This window comes from Mesoplodon densirostris, chromosome 4 (assembly GCF_025265405.1).
Source record: "Mesoplodon densirostris isolate mMesDen1 chromosome 4, mMesDen1 primary haplotype, whole genome shotgun sequence".
NCBI lineage: Eukaryota > Metazoa > Chordata > Mammalia > Artiodactyla > Ziphiidae > Mesoplodon > Mesoplodon densirostris.
Window position 1 is genome coordinate 63779909 of NC_082664.1, and position 23627 is coordinate 63803535.

A 23627-nucleotide genomic window follows, 5' to 3' on the forward strand; every position below is an offset into this window, starting at 1 on the left:
GATAAGTACCATGGAAAAAGGAAAAAGCAGAGCAGCATGAGGATTGTTTTTGGTGCTGGGGTGGGGAGGAGCAGACCTCTGTGTTAGACTGGTCAGACTACTTGTTGACCATGTGAAGGAAGTTGGCCAAGTAGAATCTGGGGGAGGGGCATTCCAGGCAGAGGAAATGGCTAGCACTAAGGCCAAAAGCTGAGATAATCCTGGCATATTTGGGAGACAGCAGAGGCCACTGTGGCCAGAGTAGAATCAGTGAGGGGGAGAATAGTAAGAGAGTTAGTTGGTGAGAGAAGTAATGCAGGCCCGGATTATGTATGGCTTTTCTCTGAGTGAGATGGGGAGTCATTGCTGACCAGAGGAATGACATGAAATGACTTACATCTTAAAAAGGATCACTTGAGCTGTTGGGTGAGGATAGATGGAAGGAGTCAAAGGTGGATGAAGGGAGACGTGTTAATGAGGTGCAGTTAATCAGCTGAGAAACGGTGACCATGACTTAACCAGAAAGGGAGCGAGGGCACAGGCAGTAAAGGAAGTGAGAGATGGTAGAAGTCTGGTTATATTTCGAAGTAGAGCCCATAGATTGGAAGAGGATTTTGAGAGAAAGAGGAGTCCAGGGTGACTCTAAGGTTGAACAGGTTGGCTTTTGTTTTGGTTTGGTTTTTGTTTTATTTTGTTTTGTTTTGTTTTTTGAGTAGGGGTGTTGGTGAAGACACTCAGGAGTCCCATTTTAAACATGTGAATTTTGAGATGCCTGTTAGATATCCAAGTAGAGATGTCAAATAGGCAATGAGATATTTGTCTAGACTTTGAAAGAGAAGTCTGGACTGGAAATGTGGATTGGCAAGTTGTTACCATATAGATGGTAATTAAAACCATGAGGTGGAATGAGATCACCAAGGGAATGAGTGTAGATAGAGACCTTCCTGAGTTAATTTCATATATTTAGTGTTATTTACTCAGTGGGCCGATAAAGTTAAATACTCCCTCTTCTCTAAGAACTCATGGTTTGTATTTGACTACACATTTTCACAAGTGCAGGAGATGCCATTCACGTAGACTACAGTGTCTGGAGATGAATATTGCAATGGCCAGTATGGGAATGGGGGGAGTGGTGTGGAGAGACAGTTATATATTTCTGTATATTACTGGTCATAGTGTGGTGTGATAAATGCTATTCTTGATATATGTAATGGAATTGTAATATAATATTGGTAATGTAAAATGTAATATAACTGGTATATGTCATGGAATTGTAGAGAAAGGAAATGTGAATTGACTCAGTGATAAGAAGTCAGTAAATTTAGAAGACTCTGTTCTCAAGTAATTTATCTTAGAACAGATTAATGTATGATAGCATTGTGTATAGTTAAAATCAAAATTAAGACCTGAACTGAAGGATCACTTGACATTGTCCTTTAATAACCTATATTCAAGTCTACCTTTGGACATCTAGTTTGTCTTCTGCATTCCCCCATTTTATTGCTAAAAAGGTTACTGAAGCCATTGCAGCACTGTTCATGGGTGAAGGCAGAGGTGGACCAGGAAGGAAGGCACAGGAATGACAACAGCATTCTAGGTTTCTATACTTGAGGATTCTGTTAGGAGTTAGCAGGGGTGGTGTGTCCCATGGTCAGTCCATCAATGTGGTCCTGTACCTTCCATTGTCTCTTTTCTGTGGCTTAGGTTGTAAAGGGATAGTTTGGAAAAAAAAAAAAAAGGGGTCTTCTGCTTTACATTGTAAGCATTCTAAATCTCCAAAATAAAAAAACAGCCATCCCACCCACCATCCATTCTGTGAAGTGTGATGCCTTTAATGTGACTTTCTATTCCCAACTTTAAGGATACCCTTGAGTCCTCCACCAGTGGTTATTGGCAAAGTAGATGAAAATTGTAGAAAATGCTTCCTGGTGAAATATATATATTCTCTCTCTCTCTCTCTCTCTCTCTCTATATATATATATATATATATATATATATATATATAGAGAGAGAGAGAGAGAGAGAGAGAGAGAGAGAGAGAGAGAGAGAGAGGAGAGATATGTTTAAAAATTTTTTGCAAGGTCTTTACCTTACAAAAATCAGCCTTGTGTCCTAGGATGAATAATCTCAAATATAAAGCACACCCAGGCCACAGCTGAATTAAAATTTTACTTAAAATTTACTTAAAAATTGTAAATATTTGTATTTTCTGTCATTCATTTTATGAGAACCGTGGCATAGTTCCTTGAAGACAGTTGACAATTTGACAATAAAAGTAAACTGTTATGCAAGACTAGAATTGGTACAGAGCATAAATAGCAACATTTCACACTGTAAATAGCAACACTAAATCACTGGGCCTAAAACTTAGTTTTATGCATATTGCTGTTCTCTTTTCATTGTTTTCCCTTTACATGTAAGGTTGTTCTCAGTGTGTCACTTCTGTGCCCACTTTTGAAATTCTTCATTCTTTCAGGCACCTTTGATACTGCATCAGGCTATGTCCCAGCACTGAGTACAATACCCTGCATGCACACCCCTCTCAAGAATCATTTGTCAGTCTATTAGGTGTTGAATCATTAGTCACTTTCTCACATTTACATAGCTGCTGAACATCTGGATATGTGATCAACAATATTGCAATTCTGCATTCAAGTACTTCCTGTGCTTTATTTCATATCATATTTACCAGCATTTCTCTGTCCTTGCTTGCTTATTTGGGTTATGTTCAAACTAATGAAATAAATGTAGAATAAATTGCTGCCAGTTCATCTAGAGAATTAGCTGACATAGTGGCATGTGCAGTAACCCTAATCAGCATTAATTTATTTATTCAACAAATTTTTATTGAGCTGACTGCCAGCTATTGTGCAAAGTGATGGGGATATAAAGGTGAATAAAGCAGGTGGAATCTCTGTCCTTGTGGAGCTTTTAGACAAGAAAACAGTTACAGTGCCTTGTAATAACACAAGTCCAGGGTACTGTGGGAGCACATCAAAGGGTACCTGTATCAGAATTAGGTTCAGGTACAAGTGGCAGAAAACCCAAATAGCAGTAGTTTAAACGAAATGAAAATTTTCTTCAACATGAATGTCTGGAGGTAGACCAGAACTCCATGATGTCAGGGACTACTTCTGTCTTGTTGCTGTGCTACATGTGACCTCCATGCCCAAAATCACTTCATTGTGCAAAATGGCTTCTCCTGCCCTAGGTCCACATTCCACCAGAAGGAAGTAGGAAAAGGAAAGAGAGGAGCAGCCTCCTTAACTTTAAAAGACTTCCTAGAAATTGCTCGAGCCACTTGTACTCACCTCCCATTGGCCAGAACTTGGTCACATGTGACCTAGCAGCAAGGAAGGCTGGGAAATGTAGTATTTATTCTGAGCAACCAGGAAGAAAAGGGGATGAATACTAGGGGGCAACTAACAGTCTCTGCCCCAGGACTTCTGGGAAAATAGTTGCCCAAATTGAGATCTGAAGGTAAGTAGGATTCTCAGAAGAAGTGTATGTGTGTGTATCCTCACAGGAGGACAACATTCCAAAGAGAAGGAAAAGCTCAGGGAATTGAACACTGAAAAGAAACTGTTCACCTCAGATGATAGTATTTGTGCGCTTCTTCTAGTTGAAGAAGTCTTTCAGACTTAGAGGTGCTTGTGACACCAGTACATCCATGCTGTGATGAGAGAGATGGTGCATCTACCAAAGGAGAGAGGGTTGGAGCATCACTGCTCATGTGTTTTCATGTTAATAAATGTGATTGGGAGCAGTGGGAGGGTTAATGGATGGATGATTAGATTGTTGGGAGAACATATTAATAGAAGTTAATATCACTCCTCTGTTTAAAATCTCCATTTGTGCCAGAGCACTTATAAAGAAGTAATCACTCATGTATCTTGCTCCCATAGAAATAAAATCATGTTATTCATTAGTCTTTTGCTATTAGCCTCTATTACCTGTCATGTCCAAAGTCCCGAGTTTTTAATTTGAAGGTTCATACTTGAGAAACCAATAGGGTCAAGGAAATAAGAACCAGTGTTTACATAAGTGTTTATTGGACTTTTCTTTATCATCTTCCAGGTCTTGTAGAAATTTGCCTGATGCACCCTCTCGATGTGGTGAAAACCAGGTAAGGTTCTGCATGAACAAGTTTTATTGACTTTGGCTGATATCCAAATTAAGATCTGTCAGAACACTAAATGCTAGAACTTGTCCTAGGCCGGTAGCTTCTCCCAATAATGGCATTTATATTTACTTCTTAAAGAAAATACTATTTGACAGATAAAATGTAAGCAGTGAAAAGCATTTCTGGATACAGGTCATCCGAAAGTATATAATAGTTTACTGCCTTCACATGACAACCGTAAGGTATAATTTGTGACTAAACTGGTAAGCGAGGGAAATTTATCAAAGTGATGTAAAAACTAAACTCTATCTAGTGAATTATGACAGCAGACTTTCATTTGGCATTGCATATAACATATATGTTATATAGCATATAACAGATTGCTATTTAATAGTGAGCATTTTGATGTGAAACTCCAAAATTTCAAGTAAACTTCTTAAATGGTACTTAAAGAATTTATTCCTACAACTGTTTGCCAATACAAAGTGCCATATTTCCTGGAAAATGCCTTTGCTCTTAAATGCCTTAAAATCAGGGCAATGTATTAAACCTGTTTACCAAGAGAAAAAAAAATCTTGTGGGTTTTAATATGATCTAGAGCAGTTTTTTAAAAGTTAAATCCATGGCTAAATTACTGAACTCTATTTTTTCATATTAAAGGCTCTGAAAGTATAGTGAAAGTTTCCATTTATTTGCATTGTGTAAAACCCAACAACACCCTACCTAGGTTGGAGCTTAACAGCAAAAAGTGCCATGCAACAGTGATGGTCAAACAAGCCCTTACTGCCACAGTTAGGAAATATTTGATGAGTCAGGCTGGTCATTGAAGGGACATGTTGCTTAATTTACCTACAGAGGCAATAGAATCTTAGTTAGGCTCGTTGCTGAAAGTAAGGGAAGGTGTCTGTGACATGCAAATAATATTACATTTCTGATAGAGATAGAGAAGATGAGAATTTGGCTTCTTTCTTAGTCAGCTTGGGAAGCTATAACAAAATTTCATAGACTGGGTGGCTTAAGCAACAGACATTTATTACAGTTCTGGAGGCTGGGAAGTCCAAGGTCAAAGTGCCAGTCAATTTGGTTCTTGTTGAGAGCCCTCTTCCTGACTTGTAGACAGTCACCTTCTTGCTGTATCCTCATGTGGTGATGGAGAGAGGAAGCTCTGATGTCTCTTTCTTCTTATAAAGAACACTAATCCCGTCATGGGGCTCTACCCTCATGACCTCATCTAAACCTAATCAACCCCCCACCACCAAAGGCCATCATACTGGGGGTTAGGGCTTCAATATATGAATTTGAGGGGCCACAAACATTCAGTCCATAGCAGCCTCAAGTCACCAAACCCAAACAGAGAAAGAAGGAAATCCAAAATTATATTCAAATGTAAGGTGGGTGTACTTCCTGGAGCATCTTTTATATAGAGTTCAGAAACAGAAAGCAAAACTCACTGGCCTTTCCTTCTTAGTTTCCATATTAACCTTCTTTGAAAAGCCAGATTATTGTTAATCTCTCTGAGGAATAAATTGTCTTTTTCATTTAATGGTAATTTCCTAAATTAGTGCAGTGTTCAAATGAGCAAGGAGAAATAAGAATGATTTAAACAAGACAATATTGACATTACGGTTACTCATTCATTCCCTCAATCCTTCATTCATTCATTTAGCAACATGTATTGAGCACCTAGTGTGTGTGGGTTCTAGGTTAGCTCTGCCCTCAGAGAGCTCACAATCTGATGAGTTAATAGGAATCTCATCACAATGAATTTCAAAAACGATATCATTTCATGGTACTGGATATGAATCAGATATTTCTTGAAATGGATGTGCCAGGTTATTGGGGCTTTATGTCTTCTTTGTTATATAGATATTTTTATGAAAAGGGCATTCATTGATTAGAATTAGTCACACACCCTTACCTAACTTCAAGGGAGAGGGAAAAGTACAATCCTTCCAGGGACCCTGAAGGAGAAGGCAACTGGATGGTGGATGGTATTTGACCTGCATAACAATAAAAACTGTATTGAATAAAGACTCACAATCATAGAATAAACTGAAAGCCCCAAACTTTTGCAGTTGGCTGAATCAGAAGTAGAATATGCAAGATTGGTAGCATTTATCACTGGGCACTAACGCACAGGTGGTAGGGAGTGGACAGGACAGACTAAATTATTGCCGAAATCATCACTATTATAGTACCGGAGATGACCACGTTTCTAAATAAGACAAACTGTAAACCATAAAGGATAACTCATGAAACCATGTAGCATTAGTGATTTTAGCAGGTTACTTTGCTTAATGACATCCAAGGGCATTGGGTTCTAAGTTGTAGCAGGCATTGTCAAAGTGGGGCATGAGATACACCAGGCCATGAGCCCCATGACCTCACTTGCTTCAGTTTTCTGTGGGCTGTTTTAGCCTCTCTTTGGATATTTTCCTTGAAGAATGGGACAATGAATTAATCTGAGAATGGAAATGGCTTATTTCCCACAACATCTCATGTGCTGGAGTATGGCAAAATCAATAAGTCTAGTCTTTTGGGGTTCTATTTGTGCCTAATCATTTTCTCTGCGGAAGGAAAGAAAATAGATTCTAAAAGTGTACTTCCAGATTCTTTCTTCACAGGAATTTTTCTTTCATCATTTTTTTTTGCACTCTTTAAATTACCGATTCTGTTACACCCGGTTCGAGGGAGAGGGGAGGTGGTGGTGTTACCTAAGCCCAGGCACCAGGACTACCTGGTGAAAGCCAGAACCACAGTAGATCTGTCGAGTGGTAGCTGGTCTCAGAGGAACCCCAGCCACTGCCAGATTTCCTGCCTGAGGCAGACAGGGAGAGGGGAAATCCTCTGGTTTCTCTCTTTTCTCTACCCTTTAGTCTCCGATCAGTGCTCCTATATGCTGAACCCAAGGAAGACTGGGAGGCCCAGCCTGGCAGAGGGCTGTCTCTCTGCATAACAGAACAGAGCAGGACAAGGGAAGAGTGAGAAATGGTCTGAAGACAAACAAACAGAACTGCCACACTGTTATTTTAGTGGGATTTGGAGAAAGAGCTGACATAAACATGCATTTTCTTTTTTTAAATTGAGACATAATTGACATATAACATTATATTAGTTTCAGGTATACAACATAATGATGCAATGTTTGTATATATTGCAAAATGATCACCACAGTAAGTCTAATTAGCATCCATCACAGCACATAGCCACGAATTTCTTTTTCTTGTGATGAAAACTTTTAAGATCTACTCTCTTAGCATCTTTCAAATATACAATATAGTATTATTAACCATACATTACATCCCCAGGACTTACTTATTTTATAACTGGAAATTTGTACCTTTTGACCATCTTCATCCATTTTCCCCATCCCCATCCCCTGGCAACTACCAATTTGTACTCAGCATCTATGAGTTTGATTTTTTTTTAGATTCCACATATAAGTGAGATCATATGGGTATTTGTCTATCTCTGCCTGATTTATTTCACTTAGCCTAATGCCCTCAAATTCCATCCATGTTGTTGCAAATTTCCTTCTTTTTATGTCTGAATAGCATTCTACTGTATGTATATGATATATCACATTTTCTCTATTTATTCATCATCCACTGATGGACACTTAGGTTACAAGCATGCATTTTCAATTCAGCATGTTTAACAGGAACTCACTTTGCATTTTAAAAGATGATTAGAAGTTGTAACTGATAAGAAATATCTTATTCTCTTCCCTGTGAGTGTGGCTCTAGGGATAGACTTAATGTGAGCATAGGCTAACCACATGACAACAGCCTTGTTCTAAATGTCCCCACCTGATTTTGCAGAAGAGATTTGGCTAAGATGCCGTAAACATGGTAGTTAGGTAGAATCAAGGTCTCCTTTGAGATTCTCCCCAGAAACATGCATATACACTGTTTTATAGTTCTGTTTATACACCAAGAACTTTGTGTGCAGTTCGGTTGGACCCCCAGTTAAGAACCCATACCTACAAATGACAAAAGACGATTCACTTGTACAACTATGAAGACCAAAGGTAGTTTAGTTTCTCACTTTATATCCTCCAGAGATTCATATTAAATAATCAGTAATATCTCATACATCTCTCATATTGTCTCTCTGTCTCTTTCCCTGTCTCTCTGTCTCTCTCCCTTTCCCTTCAGCTTTCCTTTCCCTACATGGGCTTCAGTTTTGGCATGGCTTCTCTCACTTGGCAGCAGGTGGCCTTAGCAGCTTCAAGCTTACATGGTCCTTGGTGTGTGTTTGTATTCTCTCTGAGACAGGATTACCTAGTATTTAAGAACCCTGGCTCTAGAGTTAGGCTGCCTGGGTTCAAATTCTGCTTCTTTATCATCCATGTAACAGCAGCTACAGGGAAGTTACTTAACTTCCCTGTGCCTCAGTTTTTCTCATCTTCAAATAGGAATAATGTGGTACCTACATTATTGTAGGAAATAAATGACTATGCATATATATATAGTTATATATATAGTTACATATATATAGTTACATATATATAGTTATATATATATATACACACACACACATACATACCTATATATGTATATATATTTATATGAAAGCATGGTGTTTAATACTGTGTCAGCAAAGGAAATGGGAACTACAAAGACAAATGGAGTTTATAAGGTAGTCAGGGAAACATGAGGGAGAATACAAAGTGTGAGAGAGGGGAAGTATTTAATATGGAGTCAGAAGGTTTCAACTTTCCAAGCCGGAAGACTTGTGTTATGTGAGCACTGCATTTAAATCCTTCCTCAGAAGGGTGTTTGCAACTAGAGAGTCCTTCTGGTTCTGAGGGCAGGAGAGCATCAGTTTCATCTGTGTGTTCCTGTTGACATCATTCCACACATCATTTTAGGGCTGTGTGCTGATGTTTTTAGGTAACCCCCGTGGCAAGCACAGTGCCTGGCCTCCAGGAGGTGCCCAGTGAATGCTGTTGAACAAATGAATAAATGAGTATTGGGAAACAATCAGAAATAATAGCCCTATGAGTTCTATGGCCAAATTGGAATGTCTAGAAAATGAGTAATATGCAGCTGTGTTGTCTTCATTGAAAAACTTAAGATTTCATGAAAGAGATAGGAAGTGAGAATCTGTTGAAATGAAAAGGGAGAAATGACTTGATAGGATGGTGGGCAAAAACATTTCAAACTTTTGGTGGAGTTTTGGAGACTGGACTGGGGAAGAGTGAGATGAGAGTGTTTCCAGTAGGCGTGTCAAGAAGAAAGTTGGGTGGAATGAACCTGCACACGGCATTGAAGGTACGGAGTCAGCACGAGTGACAAGCTTGGAGATGAAAAGCAAAATGCTGGACTTCATCTAGGACAGCACTGGCTAATTGAAATACAATGCATGACACATACATAAATTTAGGTTTTCTAATAGCCACAGTTTCTAAAGTAAAAAGAAACTTTTTATACAATTACTTTTAAAAATATATCTCATTTGAGCTCATTTATCTAAAGCACTGTCATAGCAACATGTTAATCAGTATAAAAATTATTGAGATATTTTGCATTATTTTTTTTCATACTCAGTCCTTGAAATCTGGTGCCTATTTTACACTTAGAGCACATCTACATATTGATCGTCACATTTCAAATGCTCAATAGCCACATGGGTTAGTGGTTATGGGATTAGACAACACAAGCCTAGAGTGCAATGGGGAAAGGACTTCTTTAAGGGTAAAGAGAGGTGGTCCAGTGGTTCCTTAGTAAGAAAAATACTGTTGCTTAAAATGGGTTGACAGTTGCAAATAAGCAAGGTCCTAGGTGGGAGGGAATTTTACTGCATATGCATTTGATGGTCTGTACTGGTGTGTAGAGAGTGGTATTCAAAACCCCACAGATTTATGAAAGTCACAGTCCAAGGGGGTTTTAGCTTACATCCCCTTCACACTTTTATTCCCAGGAAGGGAAATGGCTCATTGTGCTTCAGGAAGACGGAATTACTGAGGTGTTCATTCTCTTTGGCCCAGAGTCATTTTTCATCTTTTTTTTTTTTTTTTGCGGTACGCGGGCCTCTCACTGTTGTGGCCTCTCCTGTTGTGGAGCACAGGCTCCAGATGCGCAGGCTCAGCGGCCATGGCTCACGGGCCCAGCCGCTCCGCAGCATGTGGGATCCTCCCGGACTGGGGCATGAACCCGTGTCCCCTGCATCGGCAGGCGGACTCTCAACCACTGCGCCACCAGGGAAGCCCCATCATTTTTGTTTTGTTTCATTTTTGAATGGAGCATAAATCAGGTGCAAATGAACTAAATTACCCATCCTGTAAAGACTGAACTTTTAAAAGCCTGTCCTGTCAAAGAGCTGTGAGGCACTCTTTTTGGTGGATGCTGGGGAAGGCGGGGAGAGGTGGGGGTGAGGATTGTCCTCACAGCTCCTTACAGATGCAGTTATAGGCTGCTGCTGAGTGGACAGGCCAATACATACCTTGGCTTTCATTCTTCCTCACATTAGGACTTAACTTGCACTGAGAAAGAAGTCTTATCATACTTCTCTCCAAACATGTTAATTACTGTGTGAATTCTAAAGACTCACATGGTTTGAAAATTTGGCATCCACATGTCATTATATAATTGCTTATGGGGCTTTTACTGAAGCTGTTGAGATTGATTTACACACTCTCTCTCAGTGGCTCCCAAACCCCAGACCTGCTGAATCTGAAACTCTGGGGGTGGGGGCTATGGATATTTACGTGTAACAACCTCCTGGGTGAATCTTAAGCCTGACTGGTCACTGGGTCAGCCTTTGGGAACCATGGCTGAATACCCCATAGGCAGTTCTGTAAAAAGTCTTCATGTAGAGAATTCTTTTTGTGTGTGTGTTAAACATCTCATTAACCTGTGGTTCTCATTGGGTTTTTTTTCTGTATACCGCTTTGTTAGCAGTGATGGGAAGTGGAAGGGCAGAGGTTTCCCTGTGGAGATCATTCTGTGGTTTGTGAGAGTGATACGGGAATATATTATCTACAGCCAGAGAAAACACATTCTGTCATACTGAGTGAGGTTACAGGGGCAAAAAATCAGTGCCAGGCGATGGGAGAGGAGTGAGCGTTGGTTGTTACAGAGGGAACGTAAATGGCTCTGATGGGTGAAAATGATTTAGAGGCATAAGCCCACCACAAACTTTATTAAAAAGAGAAATCTGAGGACAGGCTATGGTGAGAGGCTGCTTTGTGGGGAGCCCAGCAGAGAGCGAGGACCTGGGGCTGGGGAGCATCCACAGGCTCCCTTTACAGGGGGAGGGGAGCACAGCAGTGAACTTGAAAATGAACACTTAATTTAGAGGTTGGAGAGGGGACATTGAGCAACCACTGGGGCCAACAGAACAGCAGGGTGGAAACAAGGAACAAAACTTTTTTTTTCCCCCAGTAGATCCTTTAAAAAGAAAAGAAAAAAAATCCTTTTATAATGGGGAGAGAACAGCGGAAAAAGTTCAGGATAGAGTATAAAGTCAAGGCAGTAGAGTCTATAGGATTAAAAAAAATTACAGAGCAGCTGAGAGGGTTATTTCCATATGTTAACGATTTGTCCGTGGTATAAAGCATTGAGATCACATTCAGGGTTAGACCATGGTTATGCCTGATTTCTCACCGTGCATAGAAATCCAGGGCTAGACCACTGTCATGGCTTGTTTCTAACCATGGAGAGAATGTGACTGAAGTAAAGCAAGCAAGGAGTAGAACCACATTTTTATAAACTATATTTTTGTTGTGTCTTTGTCATTTAGCTAAATCAATCAATGGCAACTCATAATAGTATAAAATGGTTACAGAATCCCAAAAAACGTTGGTGTAACTTCAACTTTGCTTTTGAAGTTGCATGACCATATCTGGGTTTCTCTGGGATTTGTTTTATTTAATTGAAATGTCTTTCTGTACTTACTGAGCCAAAGCAAGGAAGTCCTGGGTGGTGGGCACACTGCAGCTCTGCATTGATTGAGTATGTCATTCTTTCCATGTAGTCATCATTAAAGATTTTATTTATTAACATAATCAAATAAAAATGGTGCACAGGGTGGATAATATATTTGGAAGGGGTAGAGGTGACAATTAACTCTGCTCTCCTTGGCATATTGTAGGGCTGCAGTGAATATGTGTTAAGTGAATAAATGTGTGCTTTAAAATGCCATTTGCTCCCACCTAAGTTCTTTATTACAAATTAAATTCATCATTGCCAATGAATTCGTGCAAACTTTAAAAGGTCCCACATTTGTATAGTGATTTAATTAAAAAGACTAATATAATCTAAGCTTGACCCTAAAACAAGAGAAAATAATCCTATTTTGTGCAGTGTTAAGAATGCTGCATGACGTTCTAGATACGTGACTTTCTGGGGAAAGACAGAAGGTTTGGGGATGAGAGACCATAACCCCATGAAGAGATTTCATTAATATTACTCCTGGGATTCTCACTTTGACAATGTTTTGCCTCTTTGGGAAACGAGGGTTATATTCACACTGTGGAAAACTCAGAGGGGCCCACAGTAGACAGCCCACTGAACATAAACCCAGGCCATGGGCGGGGCTGGTTGCAAAAGCTTCCTGATCCATAGGAAACACTCCATGTACATGGGCCTTTGCTGCTACCGAACAGTTTTAATCGTTTCTCCAGTGGCCCAATAATAAGGAGGAGATAGAAAGAGAGGACATCTAAGGACCTGTTGCTCTGAGGCACTGGAGAAAATATTGGTCCCAAAGATCTTATGCAGAATAATCTTGCTACCATAGACTAAAATTATTTTTCAAATTTCTTTTTTTTTTTTTTTTCTTTTTTTTGCGGTATGCGGGCCTCTCACTGCTGTGGCCTCTCCCGTGGCGGAGCACAGGCTCCGGATGCGCAGGCCCAGAGGCCATGGCTCACGGGCCCAGCCGCTCCGCGGCATATGGGATCCTCCCAGACCGGGGCACAAACCCGTATCCCCTGCATCGGCAGGCGGACTCTCAACCACTGCACCACCAGGGAGGCCCTCAAATTTCTTAATAAGGAAAACAACTTTTCTTTTCAAAAAAAAATCCAGCCAGTTCTCCCTACATAAAATAACATAGTTCTATTAGGTTAAATCAACTGTAATTCACTTTATAATCTTGAAATATTTCTAATCTTTCTTTCTTTGTCTTTCTTTCTTTTTCTTTCTTTCTTTCTCTTTCTTTCTTCCTTCCTTTCTTCCTTCCTTCCTTTCTTCCTCTTTCTTTCTTTCTTTCTTTTTCTTTCCTCCCTTCCTTCCTTCCTTCTTTCTTTCTTTCCTTTCTTTTCTTTTCTCTTTTTTGTAAATGGAGTTCTTTTTAAAATGACTTCCTAGAGGAGCATACTATTTTTATGACTCACATTGTGGAACCTTTGTAAAATGTTTCATCTCTCCTTAATTTGTGTTTTTGTCTAAATTTTTAAAATACAGATTTGGTGTTTGTTTAAAGGACAGTAGCTATTATTCCTCAACTAATGAAATGGGCTTAGAAGATTCTCCCTTAGCTAATAAGTAAGACGTGTTCTATTTTGACACTTCTGTCTTCCTTCTGCTTAACTGCAAAGGCTTCTCCTTCTAGAGGAGCCCAGCCTGGAGGATGAGGAGAAGCATCTGTCCACTCTTCATGCCTGCCAATGGGCTTCTCCAGACGTCCTTTTTTTTTTTTTTAAGCTGAAAGGTAAATAATTCTTAAATGGCTTTCTTTACTTCTAAAGTGAGTGTCAGCATGAAGACTACTTCCTCTGTTCCCCCCGCCCCCCATCCCCATCCAGGGTTTTATCCCAATTGCTTTAAAAATTTCAGCAACTTCATTTAGTGAATGCCCATCACAGGTTCCCCTATAATGAGATATTTTGCCTTAACCATGGCTTAGATTCCAATTTTGGATTATTAGAATAGAATATGCCTATAAAATATAGGAATAAAATAAAGTGATTTGGGCTTATTTTGAATTAAAAAACAAATGGGATATTTTTAAGTGTTTTTTAATGCAGTCATAAACTTTTCTCAGATAATCATCTATTTTAAGTACAGGTTTTGGGGGAAAGAGAGAATCTGAAACTAATAACCATGTCTATTTTGAGATAAGCTCTAGCTCTAAATTCAAGAAGTAAAGTTCAAAATGTTTGCTGTTTATTTGGCTATAGCACTTATTTTATTTTAAATGATTTCTAGTTAAACTCTAAGCAGTGTCACCAGTGAAAATAAAATTGTCTTATCAGAGGTGTTTGCTCCTCATCTGCATTTATAAAGAGCCTGTCTCGAAGAGCTGGAATATTCCTTAAAAGTCATGTGCCGTGCAGGAAACGCTTTAGGTTACTTACTTGGGTGCTTCCTGTATCACCAGAGAACCAAAAGTGTTGAGAAAGGAGCTGCTTGAGAAGAGAAAGCACAACTGTGAGCTGACCCTTGGAACCTCGGGCCCTGCCCATGGGAGAGCTGCTTTTGAGTTGAGCATATAGTGGGAATGATGCCGAATGAAATCGGAATTGCTGGGATTGTAGCACAGCTGAAAACTATGGTTATCATGGGCATGCTAGAAGATTGTTTTTCCTTTTTGTGAAGCAAGAATAAAAATCATAAATTTCTTTAGACAAACATAAATCCAAGGCTGATAATGTAATACCATAACTGTGAACCTTGACCAAAATTGATAAAAGTTGTTTGAACATTCCTGGAAAATCGATTAATTCTCAAAATATTCTTGTTGAGATGGCTTAAATTGCCTGTATTGCTTTTGCTTTGCAGTCAGGGCACAGCTGAGATTTAGTTTTGACATAATGAAGAAGTTTGCAAGATGATAAATAGAGCTGTATATTCTCTGGATGCAACTCTACGTGCTCTGGGCCAAATTCCTACAGAATAAAATTTTCCCATTTGGGGCTTATTGAATAATATTTTCTCCAGTGAAACTTTTGCAAGTACTGAATAGGTTACATACTTTCATAGCAAAAACAATCCAAAATTAAACTGACTATCCTCAATTTTTGGTAATCAAACTCTATCTGGGATATGCATTTCTCTTTTTTATGAAGAAACACAACATATGGCAAATGTCTATCAGATCTAATTCAGTACTGTTAAATTCTCAAGAAAAAAAAGCCTTTAGAATTTAAATTATCTCTGTATTTGTGTCCTTTTAAATTCTGAAAAGCAACCAGTAACCAGTATACTTAAAAAAAATTTTTTTTTTCTGATGTTCTAAAGTGGGAACTGGTTAGAATTCTGACCCATTTTCCTTCCAAAAGAACAGGTTAGCAAAAATGATCCTTTTGTAGACAGGCTTTAAGTGTCAAGCGAGAATGTCATTAACACATTAACTCCGAGAGACATCTAATCAAGCAGGAAGATGAACGCAGGAGCCCAGCATTCTGGTTCAATGCTGTCGGCTCCAGTGATGGGAGTCAATGGAACGCTCTGGGACTTGATTCTTCACCTGGAAATGGAGGCTGTTCTCCTAAATGATCTCAGAGTCTTCTTCCAGTTTGATATTCTATGTTTCCAAAGCCACCTTTTCATTGCTCAAAAATAACGTGATCTTAGTACATGTCCAGCAGTGGGATTTCTCTGTTGAACCTGCCAAGCTTTCTCCTGTCTCAGAACCTGTGTGCTTGGTATCCCTTCTTCTGGAATGACTGGTTCCTTCTCAACCTTCAGACCTCGGCTCACTTGTCATCTCCTCTGAGAGTCTTCCCTGGCCGCCTCATCCAAAGTGGCCTCTTGTGTTTCTCTCTTTCTCATTACCCTTGTTGATCTTTTTGCTCTAGTCTTCTGATCCCGTCACGTTGATTGCTGTGTGTACTCATTAATTGTTTGTCCACCTTCCCTGGAGTGTAGGCTGGGACCTTCTTTCTCTTGTTCACTGATGTATGTATGCAGTGTCTAGAAGAGTGTTGGCACGAAGTAGGTGCTCGATAAGTACTTATTGAATGAAGGTAGTTTAAAAATTGATGCATGTATATTTTTAAATTATATATTTGGAAAAATAAAACAAACAAAAACACTAAGGTTGTCTTTTGCTCCAGTCATGAGCCAAGCTTCACACAAGGGCAATTCACATACTTTATGCAATTCACATATTTCTTTTGGCTTCGTAGCCTGGGCATTTTATACAGCACATGTTGTATTTTCTTCAGTGCTCAACTTGTGGTTTATAGCTTTATACCACAGAGAATTAGAAATGATATTCATATATTCGCTCTGTGTCAGTGAATTTTCCAGGACCTCTGCACCAGACGCTCCTTTACTACTCCTAACACTGCGAAATTTTCATCTAGACGCAGGATAGTTGTGTCTCTCTCAGTCCTGTCCATTCTTCTCTGCCAAGGTTCAAGGCCCTTTTTTTCCGGTGCAGTGCAGGGACGACCCCTACCCACTACAGTGGAAAGAGAAGGACTCACTCTCGTGGGTGATGCGAGGACTGGTGGGCATGATTCTAGGTACTGGTGGGCTTCCTGAGGCCAGCCTGGACACTCCTTAAGGAAGTGTTTTTAGTGCACACAGTTATCTTATTTTTACTTGCACAACTTATGAGGCTAGTTTTTTGTTTGCTTGTTTGCTTGTTTCTAATGAATAGTGCCAGATGGAGTAGGGAGAGACTATTGCACTGCTCAGTAGATTGGCCTTACCTCTTACTGAATTAAAAAGTATAGAAATCTCTTTTTGATCAGGATTTGCTAGGGATCTTAAGCTTTTTCTTTTTCAAAGCAACCAGGATTAATAGAGTAGTAGTGTCAAGCAGGGCTCTAGCTCCATTTCAAAACAAAAATAATGCATGACTTCCAAAAGTAATATTTTCTAGTCTCTTCTCCTGGAATCTGAGAGAGGCAGAGGTGGGGGGGGGGGCGTGGAGGAAGAGGGAGAGGGAGAGATTTATTAAGAAAATGTTAATCGTTGCTTGTGAAGTAATAATCTTGGAATAATTTTTGGCTTTTTGCTATGCTTGGTCCTAAAGAATCTCAAATTAGCATTTATGTTTCCTTGTTACATACTGAAAACTTAAGTAGATTATTTATTTGACTTCCTTTTAGTACAAAAACAGAGAAACTTTTAGGTTAAATAGGAGAAAAAGAAAAAGAAATGACCTCGAAATTTATCCTCAGGTTGAAGAATTGGAAAAGAACTATTGTTTTACATTTTGATTTCCCAGAGTGTGAGAAAACTGTCCCTGTCCAGATGCTTGCCAAGTTCTCAGAGAACACTTAAGAGTGTTTTTGGGGAGCACAGGGAGGTAGTCAGGGTCTTGTATGCGGGTGTTCCAGGTTTCAAACTGTAACAAGGGAGCAGGAGAAAAGAGGGAAGCATTCCCAAATCAAACATAACTCTCAGGAAATGAGCCAGAACACCTGTGAGAGGTCGGGGGTCAGAAAAGACAAACTCAGGGTTTGCTATTTTGATCATATTACACAAAAGAAAATGGTCATAGATAGCGGACAGAAGAAAATCTGGAATTTTATGGAGAAGTTAGGAACTAAGGACTCTGCCGTTCTAAAACTCCTTTCTCCCATGACTCTATGATGTTTCAAAAAATATTTTCAGAATTGACACTGAAACTTTCTGGTGGTCTCTTGTTGCTTAAGCGTCAGGTTGAGGAATTATTTATCTCTTTCTCGTAACTCCCAGAGGTTCACTTCTGGGAACCTTCTGAGGCGATTCTTTGGCCAGTGCTTACAAGGCTCTTGGCGGGGCGGGGGTCCAACAATCAGAGATGGAGAGACATCACAGCCCTGAATCATGGGCAATTCACTTCTGTGGAGAGAAAAGAGGATTGCAAACGTTACTTCATGGGACCTCCTAGGAAAAAAGAGGGTGTTTTTTCCATCTCGTTTCCCAGCTCCAAATTCTCTGAAATCTGCTTGATTTTTGCCAGGTGTCAAATTATAACCCTCCTTGTCAACCACAAATGACTAATGATTAGCCTAATGACTATGCAAAGTTTGAAACTCACAGTTACATTGTAACTTACTGGCTACATTGTGTTTTCATAAATAGTGAAAAAAAAATTTTTTGTCCCCAAAAGCCAATAAAAACAAAGTTTTAGAATCTAATTGCAATATTCATTTGCAGTTGTTGACCCTGCAGGTGCTCAATGAGAAACAAAATGGGAGCTGCAGCGGCCCATCTTCAGGCCTGCAGCCAGCCAGCTGAGCAAGTGATGCCAGTGCCCTTCTCCTGGGGAGAGTTAAGAGATGTCAGCACCGCTGGGCACAATATTTGACCCTTAAACTCCTTCATATACAAGCAGCTGTTTTCCTCTTTTCACCATTCCCTGAAGGAAGCAAGAGGGCTGAAATAACTGATACTCTTTTTCTTTTAATCCCTCTTGCATAACTTAAATTTAAAACTTTAATTGAACGATGACCAATTTGCTCACTGGCTGTTTACTGGTAGGCTGTCGTGCTCAAAAAAAGCCTGTGCATAATTTTCTTTTCTTTCCATTGTGTGTAAAAGGAGCAAGATCTCAGCAAGTTTCCTCCATATTTACTCCTGGCCCTCAGTGTGTGCCTTGAGAGCTCATAAAAACAAATCTGCCTCTCAGCCGGCAAGTCGGTAATGGGATCTGGAGCCTCTCTCTGCAAGGTCACCTGTTTAAATAGACTCCCAGAGAGTTGCCTGAAAGGTGTTTCCATCCTCGGGCCTCTCGCTGCCTCGCTAGCTGTCTTTTAGGAAGTGAGCCTTCCTGTGTGGGTCCTGCCTCCCGAGGAGTCTTCGTACTGCCCATCTGCACTGCAGTTGATGATAAGAAATCTGGAGACCCAACCCAGGCAGATTCCGACCCCAGGTCTAAGATAAAGCATGCTTTAGACTCTAAATACAAAGAATTACCTTTAAAATTAAAATAGAACTGTATCCCATTCGCTACTGGAGTGGATTATAGAGTCGTCAAACAGTAATAAACGTGAAAAGAACCCGTGGCAATGTGAGCGCTGTAAAAATCATTGTGAAAAAAGAAGCCAAGAGTTGTTCGCAGGAATTTAATGGCCTTTTGCACCAGGGGCAAGCTTCCTTGGACCGCACAGCAGACAAGCCTCCCCCAGATTACATGAAAAAACAAGCCAAGTATTTGTGATGCTCGTTCTGATTCCACATTTTTTTGTGTGGGACATGTTTCCAGCGTCCAGCTTTCAGTCTCCACAGATCTGTCTCCTTCCTGCCCCTCTGTCCCACAATTAAGCGCAATTCCTGCCTCGTTCACATTCTAGCCAAATTCACTCAGTAAGTGGCCCTGTGTGCCCTCCTCTCCTGTACCAGACATGTGCCAAGGTGTGGGGAACCCAGGGCTTCTTCCACATATGGATCACCCCCTGTGTCTGGCACAGCCCTAGCCAGCTCCCGATCTCTCCAAAATGGTGCTGGTGGCCCCCTTTCCACTGGCTTCTCCTGACTTAAGAAGGGAGGGAGTCTTGGCGTCAGCAGTTCAGGGAGCTTGTCCCCCCAGCACCCACTACCGGAACTGCCAGTCTCCAGAATCCCCCCCCCTCTTTTTACAAGCCATGTCTGAGCAGCCAGGACTCAAGGCTGAGATCCAGATCAGGACTGGCCTGACGGCTTTGGAATCAAAGAATGAAGTCAGGGTAGAAACAATATACAGAAGGACAAGCTCAAGAGAGGGAGAGCAAACAAAGCCGGCAGTTCCTGGTTAGGGTCATAAAGCTCCTACTTCCTTTACAGACCAACAATAAACAGAGTCAGTCACCAATCAGTAAACATTCCTCACACACGAGTGGGGATTTGTGTTCAAAGACACCAGATTGGACGCCGACTTCCCCACCTTGCTTTTCCCTTCCCCCAACGTAATAGGGATCCTAAATAAACTTCTTTCTTTGTAAGGTTAACCTGGGTTTCTCAATCTCAGCTCTTCTGACACTGTGGGCTGGTTAATTCTTTGTAGTAGGGGGCTCTGCCCTGGGCATTAGTAGAATGTTTTAGTAGCATCCACAGCCTCTACTCACTAGATGCAGGAAGCACCTTTCTCCCAGTCTGACAACCAAAGATGTCTTCAGACATTGCCAAATACCGCTTGGTATTTGGGACAAAAATCACCCTCTACCCGCTTTGAGAGCTATTGGGTTAAACAAAGGATCGAGTCCATTGGTCTCATGCGTGATAGGCTTAAATATCGATATGTGACAAATGTGACAAATACCAGTGAGGCATCAGAATATGTACAATGTTATAACCCAGAACATGCAGTACTGTACTTCGGGAGTTGCTCGGCAGACAGGAAGAGCAGTGATTCTCAAACTTCAGTATGTGTCAGAGTCACCTGGAGGGCTGGTGAAAACACAGACGCCTTAACTCCAGCCCAGCGTTACTGATTCAGCTGGTCTGGGTGGGAGCCAGTAATTTGCCTGCCTTTCCTTCCCAGCATCCTTCCAAGGATGCTGATGTTGGTGCGCCTGAAAAACACAGGGTTGGACCTTTCTGGATTGGCCCTTGACCTATCAACGGTGAGGTAGCTACAGATGAGGAAGCTACATTGTTTGCAGCCTTCTCTGTGTCTGTATCTTCCTCTTCGTCGCCCACCGTCTGGTATCACATGACTTCTTTCTCCCAGGCTCTACCTGATGGTGCTTCCCCCTTTGACCATTTTTCCTTGGAAGATGCCCCCAATTTTTCCCAACTACTTGGCTAGCTAGAACTTTCAGTTTGGCTGTTTGTTCCTCAGGTCTACTTCCTGCTCCTGAATAAGCCCATACTTAACATGTCAGGAAGTACTGATGGACACTTCTGGGTGCTTGTTAATCCTCCTCAGATTTCACAAAACACACTACCAAGCCGTGGCATACCAAGAATGTGGCTTGCCCAGCAGGGAAGGATGTATTTTATCACTGACATTGTTCATAATTGCCAGGGCATGGTGATAATAAAAAGCAAACCAAAATTTATTATTTTTTCAAAATTCTGTACAGACAGCGCACCTCCTTATTGTCTGCACCCCAGGCAGACGGCTGTCATCACTTCCCCTTGGTAGTTTCCAAGGACAGCAAAACACCTCCCCAGCCTCATGCCCTAGAAAAGTATAAAAGACACCAATTACTCTTCCTGCACTAGAGGTTTCTGTACGCTGTAGGTTTCTTAGCAGGTGCTTTACTGAACTCTGTGACCATTCATCATTCCCCTTTGTTGATGAGATCAAATCCAGACTCCTTAGCATGACATATGAGGCCTTTTGTGGAAGACCCCAACTTACCTTTTTCAGAATCCACTGTATTCACTGACTCTGATCCATATACCTACTATCTGCACCAGCCTATCATTTATTCTTCCCCAAACATGGCCTGTAACTACACATAATAGTGATAATAGTAGTAAAAATAATTAGCAACTACCTTATTGAACATTTCCTATGTGCTATGTACTGTTCTTTACCATGTTGTCTATTTTAATCCTTCCAGCAAGCCTGTGAAGTATTATACCCATTTTACCGATAGGAACCTGGAACTTAGGTCAAGAAATGAGTAAATGGGCTTCCCTGGTGGCGCAGTGGTTGAGAGTCCGCCTGCCGATGCAGGGGACGCGGGTTCGTGCCCCGGTCCGGGAGGATCCCACATGCCGCAGAGCGGCTGGGCCCGTGAGCCATGGCCGCTGAGCCTGCGCGTCCGGAGCCTGTGCTCTGCAACGGAAGAGGCCACAACAGTGAGAGGCCCACGTACCGCAAAAAAAAAAAGAAATGAGTAAAGAAGGGAGTCAGGATTTGAACCCAGGCAATCTGACTCTATACATTGGACCTTTCTGGATTGGTACTCTACCTACCAATGGTGAGGTAGCTACAGATGAGGACAGTATACTGTTTTAAGCCTTCTTTCTCTCATTAATTTTCTGTGTTAAGCACTGTACGCACTATTTATATTTGCAATGATTACTCTCACCCAGCTTCTCCTTGGGCAAATTCTGTCATCCTTTCAAATCTCGACTCAAGTATAACTACTTCCATGAATCCTCTTCTACATCTCCAAATGGAATGAACCATTCCTTTCTCTGACACTGAATAAAGCTCTGTACGTGTGTATGTGTATGTATGAGGGCACATGTGCCATGTGCATGTGTGTCTACAGTATGTATAATATGCACGTTTCATATCATAGCATTAATAGATTTTTGTAGTCCCCTCTGTTAAAATATGAGATCATGTCACATTTATATTTGTACTTTTAGCATCCAACATTGTGCCTGGTACCGTATAGATATGATATATGTGCTAACTGAAGGAGTGAGTGAGTAAGTAAAGGAATGATATATCCCAACTTTAAATACCGCTTTCAATGTACACAGTCCACATCAATCTACCCATTGTCAAACATGAGTTGAAGTGAAGACTGAAACATATACTTCTGGTTTCTATAGTTTAAAAGATTTCACCCTACGCAGTCTTGTATAAAAGAGGGAAAAAATAAGACCATATATGAACTGTGCTCTCTAATCCAAGTGGAACAAAAGCACTGGATGCATAATGCAGCAGTGTTTGTTGGAGGGTCTCAGAGGACACCTAAGACCTCTGAAAAATAGGGTGTTGGCTGATGAAAGTCCCAGGGATCAGACCATTAAAAAGCTGTGGCAAGCTGTGACAAAGTGAGAGAGTGGCATGGACATATATACACTACCAAACTTAAAATAGATAGCTAGTGGGAAGCAGCCACATAGCACAGGGAGATCAGCTCGGTGCTTTGTGACCACCTAGAGGGGTGGGATAGGGAGGGTGGGAGGGAGGGAGACACAAGAGGGAAGAGATATGGGGACATATGTATATGTATAACTGATTCACTTTGTTATAAAGCAGAAACTAACACACCATTGAAAAGCAGTTATACTCCAATAAAGATGTAAAAAAATAAAAATAAATAAATAAAAAATAAAAAGCTGTGGCATTCGTCACTGGTCCAGCAGAACCAGGAGTAGCCAAGCTGGAGCAACTGCAGCCGTCAAAGCACATCTCCCCGTTATAACCAGTTATTTATTGGAGTAAGTGCTAGTTTGCATGTCTGCATGGGCAGAGGAAGGGCTTCGGAGCAGTGAGATAGCAGGCAGGCCCTGCCTAGGAACTGGGTGCTGATGACTTGGGCTGCAAGCAGGAGTCTTGGGAGGTGAGGAATTAAGATGGCCCTGGCACTGCTTGGCATATTAGGAAATGATTTCTAGAAGTTAGAAATGAATGCTTAGATATAAAAAACAGTGTGCCGTAGCCACACCGCACTTCAGAGAGGGCTCTTTGTTTATAAGAGATTAATAACTTGAAGTATGGAGTGTTATGCTGAGAAGTGTTCAGACAATCTGCTGTGAAATGCTTTACTTGAGTACAATATTTACTTGGTTGGATCTCAGATTTTGCAGTTTTGGGGTTGTCCTTGGGAGATTTTAATGGAAGCAGAGACCTGCCAAAACATTTATCTGGAATATGTGATTCATATCTTATCATTACCATTTTCAAAAGAACAATTTAATTATACTGTTTCCCCCTGAACAACTGTCATTTTGTGCCAAATTCCTTTGTAATATTCTATTTTATTTTGGCTACTGAAACAATCATACAGTATAAGTACTTT

At 40.7% G+C, this 23627-nt stretch overlaps 1 protein-coding gene across 1 annotated transcript in view; it reads left to right on the forward strand.

Moving 5' to 3' along the window:
• SLC25A21 (solute carrier family 25 member 21) overlaps nucleotides 1–23627 on the forward strand; it is a 537589-nt gene that overhangs the window by 321714 nt on the left and 192248 nt on the right. Inside the window, exon 3 of the mRNA XM_060098159.1 lies at nucleotides 4057–4105. Coding sequence (XP_059954142.1) covers nucleotides 4057–4105 — 49 coding nt within the window. The remainder of the gene's footprint in view (nucleotides 1–4056; nucleotides 4106–23627) is intronic.